The sequence below is a fragment of the Arachis hypogaea genome, chromosome 18 (assembly GCF_003086295.3).
Source record: "Arachis hypogaea cultivar Tifrunner chromosome 18, arahy.Tifrunner.gnm2.J5K5, whole genome shotgun sequence".
NCBI lineage: Eukaryota > Viridiplantae > Streptophyta > Magnoliopsida > Fabales > Fabaceae > Arachis > Arachis hypogaea.
The window spans coordinates 116,471,950-116,478,297 of record NC_092053.1 but is presented as its reverse complement, the minus strand read 5'-3'; the positions used below and the strand labels follow the sequence as shown (position 1 = coordinate 116,478,297).

General features: G+C 31.5%; 1 protein-coding gene across 2 annotated transcripts; it reads right to left on the bottom strand.

The window, feature by feature from the left end:
• Window positions 1-853: 853 nt before the first annotated feature.
• LOC112770844 (protein PNS1) lies at window positions 854-5,914 on the bottom strand. Of its 2 annotated transcripts, none has more exons than XM_025815276.3 (5): window positions 5,730-5,914; window positions 5,285-5,641; window positions 4,281-5,198; window positions 2,688-2,921; window positions 854-1,258 (listed from the first exon to the last, which is right to left on the bottom strand). In XM_025815276.3, exons 1-5 carry the CDS (start codon window positions 5,745-5,747, stop codon window positions 1,082-1,084), a joined length of 1,704 nt encoding a protein of 567 aa, XP_025671061.1. In that variant the 5' UTR covers window positions 5,748-5,914; the 3' UTR covers window positions 854-1,081. The 2 variants fall into 2 exon arrangements, with proteins under 2 accessions (XP_025671061.1, XP_025671062.1); XM_025815277.3 differs by having other exon boundaries at window positions 4,281-5,195; window positions 5,730-5,908.
• Between the last annotated feature and the right edge of the window lie 434 nt (window positions 5,915-6,348).

Genomic DNA, 6,348 nt, shown 5'->3' with positions numbered 1-6,348 from the left:
TTTCTACTTATTAAAATTATTTGTAATTAAATATTGTGTCTCTTTTTAGTTTATAGTTCAACATAATAAATATTTATATTCCTTTTAAATTGTAGAACTAATTTTTCTTTTTGTTATTTATAAATGCCGGTTAATTATTATTTTTATGAGTGAAAGTTTTTTCTTCCGTATAATTAAAAATTAAAAAAGAAAACACTTGACTCAATTACAACTAGCAAGTCACTTTTTTTTTAGTCACTTTGATAAAGACATTTAGAACTTTTTTTTAAGATATTTTTTAGTAATTAAAATTTAATATATATAATTAATTAAGTCGTGTTATTTTTATCAAAATTAGGTCAGACAAATTAATTTGACAAAAAAATAGTGAATCAAATCTTAAACTGATCTAAATTAATACTATTTTTTTTATAGAAAATTACTACAATATTTTTATTATAAAAAATGACTAAAATACTCCTATTATATATATTAATTTTAAAAATCCTAAATTCTGACCCTTTACTTCTTTGTCGTCATAAAGTTAGAATTTACAGTTTTCAAATATATATATATATATATATAATAGAAATATTTTAGTCATTTTTTATAATAAGAGTATTATAGTCATTTTTTATAAAAAAATAATATTAATTTAAACTAATTCAAAATTTAATTTACTATTTTTTCGATCAAATTAATTTGTCTAACCTAATTTTAACAAAAATAATATAATTTAATTAATTATATGTATTAAATTTTAATTAATAAAAATATCTTTAAAAAAAGACAGAGTGGCTTTTTTTCTTTTCTTTTTTTTTTTTTTTTTTTTTTTTTTATAGTGCTCGTGTTGATTAATCCCATTTGGTCCACATTCCTTCAATTTATAATTGATTATTCCCAGCGAAACCACCTCATCATGCCATCGTGGTATTATCATAATTCATTGACCTAACTTCCACATCCCACATTTTTGTACAACCAAAAGCTATGCAACATCTTGAAGACTGTACTCTCTACTCTATGAAGTTTGAAATATGCACAGTGCAAGAAGAGAATGTTAAAATTAAAGCTTCCGTTTATATATCTAACACAACGCAAGTTAACTCCTTGTATTCCTCCTAATCCTTGGAGTAGGCACAGCCGCATCACGGCCTGTTTTTAACAAGGCTTGACGATCCTTGATTGTTTTATCAAATAGCCTGTTCTCTGGATTCTCGGCATAGCACACATAATAACAACTCACACAGGCATGAGGCACTGCCATGGCTATCCTAGTCTGCATTGTCAGCAAGTTCATACATAATGTTAGTGGTTCGTCACATGCCAATAAATTATGAATTTGACAATGATGTTCTTTTTTTATTTAATTGGTTTTGGTACACTATATATTATATTTTAATTGGAGATAATCTTATTCGACCATGTGAGATACCACAGGCATATAAAGAATATAACTCTCTTGGAATAGAACCGATTTTTCTATCTCCAACTCGAGGAAAAGGAGTATCTATTATTACAAAAGGATATGTATTGGTTGGTAAGAATATAAAAAAAATCAACTAATAAATCAATTTGTATAAAATATATATTAGAATACAAAATACACAATAAAAAAATAATATATTACGCAAAAGTCCCAAAACGAATAATGTTATATGTATATCTTCATTCATATTTATATATTCTGATACTAATAAATTGAATCAATATGATTTGAATTAGTAAGGTTTCATGTAAATCGATGTTAATAGATTTGATTTACTTAGGAATGAAATTTGAAACCTTACTAATTCGAATAATATTGATTCAATTTAGTATCAGAAAGTATCAGAATATATAAATCGAATTCAATCAATTCGAATTATATAGAAATATGAATGGAGACATACATGTATAGTTATTCGTTTTGGGATTTTTGTGTAATATAGGTTGGTACTTGGTTTAATTAAGTGTTTTACCCTAAATTAAACACTATATGTATTGCCGTATAAATTCATAGTGGTTGATTTGGTTATTGATTTTTTATGTACGTAGCATTTTTTATTTAATAATAGAATAAAATGACAAATAAATTCTTGAAGATTTACATTTTGGATAGATTATTCCCTAAAAAAAGTATTAATAAAGTCTTTCAGGACAACAAACATGGACAAGTTACTTCAAATTAAAACCTTCTATCCTAATCATAGAGACTAATTTAAAGATAGTGTGTCTACCTCTGTTATCTTAAAAGACTTTATTGGAAATTTTTTTTAGGAATTAATATATCCGAAATATAAATTTCCAGAGATTTATTTGTCACTTTTCTCTTAATAATAATATACTGAAAATAAAATTTTCTTTTCACACGTTCGACCTTGAAACTTTACCATATGTGATGGAGGAAGAAAAGCTTTACACCATAGAGAAAATAAAAATTATTGGACTGGTCTTAAATTTTTTGAAAATTTAGCTGTCATGAGTATATTTGATGTAAATCGAAAATTTTTGGAACAAAATTAAAACAATATAAATTTAAGAATATTTTAAAACTTTTTACCAAATCTTAGGGACAAAATATATATTTTACTCATTTTTTTTTCTACTATTAATTATCAAAAACTTAATTTATTACTTAGCAGTTCAATTAGATTCCTTAATTTAATCATTTTGAACCAAACAAATAGTAATGAAAAGAAAAGGTAGGTCAAACAAAGGGTACCAACCAAAAGGTATCCAATGAAGAATGTGAGGAGTGACAAAGTGGCTGTGAAACTTCGGTGCACATGATAGGTCCAAGCAGCCGCCACAATGACACATATAGAACCGCTGCAAACTCCAGTAAGAAAACAAATTGAGCTTGTTATATCTGAGTCAACAATCGGCACCATATCTTCCTTCTCAAAAAGGGCCCAAGTATCTTGAGATGCCATTACAAAACCTTTTCCATATGCTGCTATCTGTTAACATGAATTATTAAAATCCAGATAAGATCCAAAAGTAATTTAAGTATGCTTTCCGTTCTTTATTAATTGTCACCTTGGCTTTTTGGTTATTTGGAGATATTTATATCTAGATATATTCACTTTTTGATGCACCAAAAAAGTGTAGGTGGCATTTAATTAAGAACAAAGGATAAATAATAGGCGCATTCTAAGATGCTTATGCTATGGTGGCTACAGTATCTTAAGAAATGTTGCTAAAATTAAAATTACGTTTTTTTATTATTTAACAACGCTTTAAAAATATTACTAAAGAAAAAAGAGTTACCAAAATATAAAAAAAATGTGACTTTAATCTTAATAACACTTATATATAAGCCATGATAGCCACCAAAACGTTCTCATACTAGAATTTGACTAAATAACTTCCTAAATCATGAATTTTTATCATGCATTCAAGCTTAATAATTTATTAAGTTGATTAAATTGAGGGAAGAGGATCACTTTCACAGCACCAACTATGAGAATGAGATAGTGATTGCTAGGTAATACCTTCAGAACAAGGGAAAATTATTACAACACTATTTGAAACCCAGTAGGGACCACATACAAACAAGAATCTAAAGAGTACCAAAAGATCAATAATTTTTTGTGAAATAACTATTCAATTTACAAATAAAAGTAAAAACTTTTATTTCAATGAAAAAAATATTTAATGCAAATTCCTGTCCTCACTCTGAAACCAGATAAATGTTGGCTGCTTAGGTAGAATGAAAATTCAATTTTAACATTTAAGAAATACAGATTCCATTCTTATCTGGAACCAGCCAAATCCTGAATATCAGGCTTCAATTTTAACACTAGTCAAAGGAGTAATTTAGTTCCAAACTTACCAATAAAGGATTATTTTCTATGACAATTATCATGGAAGAACAAAAACTCTTCCAGCATACCCAAAAGCATTGATTCTTTTGACAACCTACCCAAAAGTCGAGTAATTTTGTTGGCGACATGAACTTTCGTGGATAATTTTCCTTAAGGCTTCTGAATATTTTGGTTCTTCCATAGATAATATTGGCAGAGACATAGTATTTGTGCATAATTTCGGTACTTTATTCCTAATCAAAGACTAACAATTCATAAACACCAAATGACATAGATTCATTATGTAACATAGTAATATGCAGATTATGAGTAGCTACTAGCTATTACTAATGACGAAGACTTTCATGCAGTTGTCTTCATGAGAAGTTGATAATTGAAAACTGTTATATGATTTTTGACACGTTTGACTAAATTATCATCTAACTATTTTCAACTATCAACTTCACAAGTGCATGTAGTTTTCACCATTACTAATTTATTTTGCAAAATTACCTGTACATATGCCCAGCCATTGCCATTTCTAAAAATCGATTCCATGACATTGAGGCAACAATGAGCACAACAGAACATGAACTCATCTTCCCCCTCAAGCAAATTCAGAGCCCTGGCAACAATTCTCAGTGCTTCAATTGCAGGAACAAACAGAGACCCCAAACAAGCACTTCCAAGATTCCGAGTCATTGCTCTGAGGAAGCAGAATTGGGTACTAGACTGCATTCCCCTCAAGTAATACAATGCAATAACCCTGCTAACTGTGATGTTAACCACATTCCTCATAACCTCTGTGGTCCAAGCCAAGCTCAACACCAAGGCAATGATAATCAAAGGTGGGAAATAGAAATTCAATGACCCAATCACTGCCAGAATCCACAAGGATATCCACAAGAACCCGGCCACGAGCATCTGATATGTAGTCTTGTTCAAGTCGCGAAATTTAGCCGCAGGCTGAAGTGAAAGACTCAAGACTTTGCAGCAAAACTTGATCCTATGACTAACCCAACAAGCATACAAGCCGTTTCCGATTGCGAATGCAATGAAACACACACCAACAGCATCAGAAGGAGGCATCTGGAAACAAATTAATAGAATCCCTGCGGCGAGCGACATAACAAAAGTGCACCATAATATGAAATGGACCATAAAAGTGGGCCATTTCCTGATTGCTTCTTGCCAAACAAATGCAAGAATGATGCTCATGAAAGATGCAGCTTCCACTTGAGGAAGCAAATACTTTAAAACATTTTTTTCTTTTCTTTTCATGGAAGAATCTGATGCTTGGATGAGACCTTGGACCCCCTTGAACACAAGAAAACAGACAAGAACAATTGCCAAGAACATATGCAGAACAAAGAGAAACAAGGATATTCTGTTGGTATATTTTTTGGAATTCAAAGTCACCGGTTGATGCTGCTGAAAAAAGGAAACAACAAATAAACAGAATCAACTAATTAAAGCTTAAAAAGGTAAAACATGTTCCAAAAATGCAAGTTACGTACTTGATGTTGTTGTTGTGGGATAGGAATGGGAGATGGAGTTGGAATAGAACGAGAAGGAGGAGGAGGAGGAGGGTGAGAGCGTTGAGATTGATGAGAAGGAGGAGAAGGAGCTGCAACTCTGGTGTTACTGTTAATCACTATCCTTAAAGGGTTTGTTGGGTTCAACCTGTGGAACATTCGGAGCTGAAATTCTTCTTCATGGTTGTTATTATCACGCTGCTGATTATTACCTTCATTTTCATGGTGAATCACTCTCTCTTCAAAACCCACTTCACCTTTCTCCAAATCCTCAATTATCTTTGCATCCCTTTCTCTCACTTCAACTTCATTCCCAGTTTCATTCCTTCTCTCAACCACCTACCACATACCCAAAAAAATTAGAACGAACGAACTTTGCAGATATAAATAGCAACCTGTTTAAAAAAGAAAATGGAAATTTCATTACTGGTTCAGCAGCACCCATTTGAGGAAACTTGAGGCTAGTTCCTATGGTGGTGATGCGTGACGGTGTTGGTGCTTTGGAATATTATTGTTGATGATGTTGGTGTTGTGGAATTTGGTAGATGACGTTACTGGCTTTCATTGTTGTTTTCATTTTGGACTTGGATTATCAAATTTTTGTTTATTTACACCGTGCCTCGGCATAAAGTGCAGTAATAATGCCACGTAGGACCCACGAGGGGTTTTGTGGAACCAACGCGATGCAGTAGAGAGTGGAGGGACGCGCCTGTGGCTGCGGGACACGCCACAGGGCAGACAGCAACTTGTTCACGTGTCAGAAAAAAGTGAAAAACACAGCACGTGGGAATGGGGCTCGTTGTGTGGTTTTGTTAGGTGGATAGGATAAAGAGACTTTAGTCTTTAGGTCATTAAGGACGTGCGTCCTTCTCACTTCTCAGTCTCACACGAATTTTATTTTTTAGGTAATTGGCACGGTTGATATATGATGATATGAAACTTAGAATGAAAAAATTATATGGAAAACGAATTTGTGATTTGCAAGGAAATAGTGTTTACTGTTTAGTGAATTTCTAAAATATGGCGAGTAAAATGAAAATACTAAA

Coding starts and splice junctions, on each gene's coding strand:
- LOC112770844 (XM_025815276.3), bottom strand. Junction 5,199..5,284: donor TCCCACAACAACAACATCAA/GTACGTAACTTG, acceptor TCCTTTTTTCAG/CAGCATCAACCGGTGACTTT. Junction 1,259..2,687: donor TCTTCATTGGATACCTTTTG/GTTGGTACCCTT, acceptor CTGACAATGCAG/ACTAGGATAGCCATGGCAGT.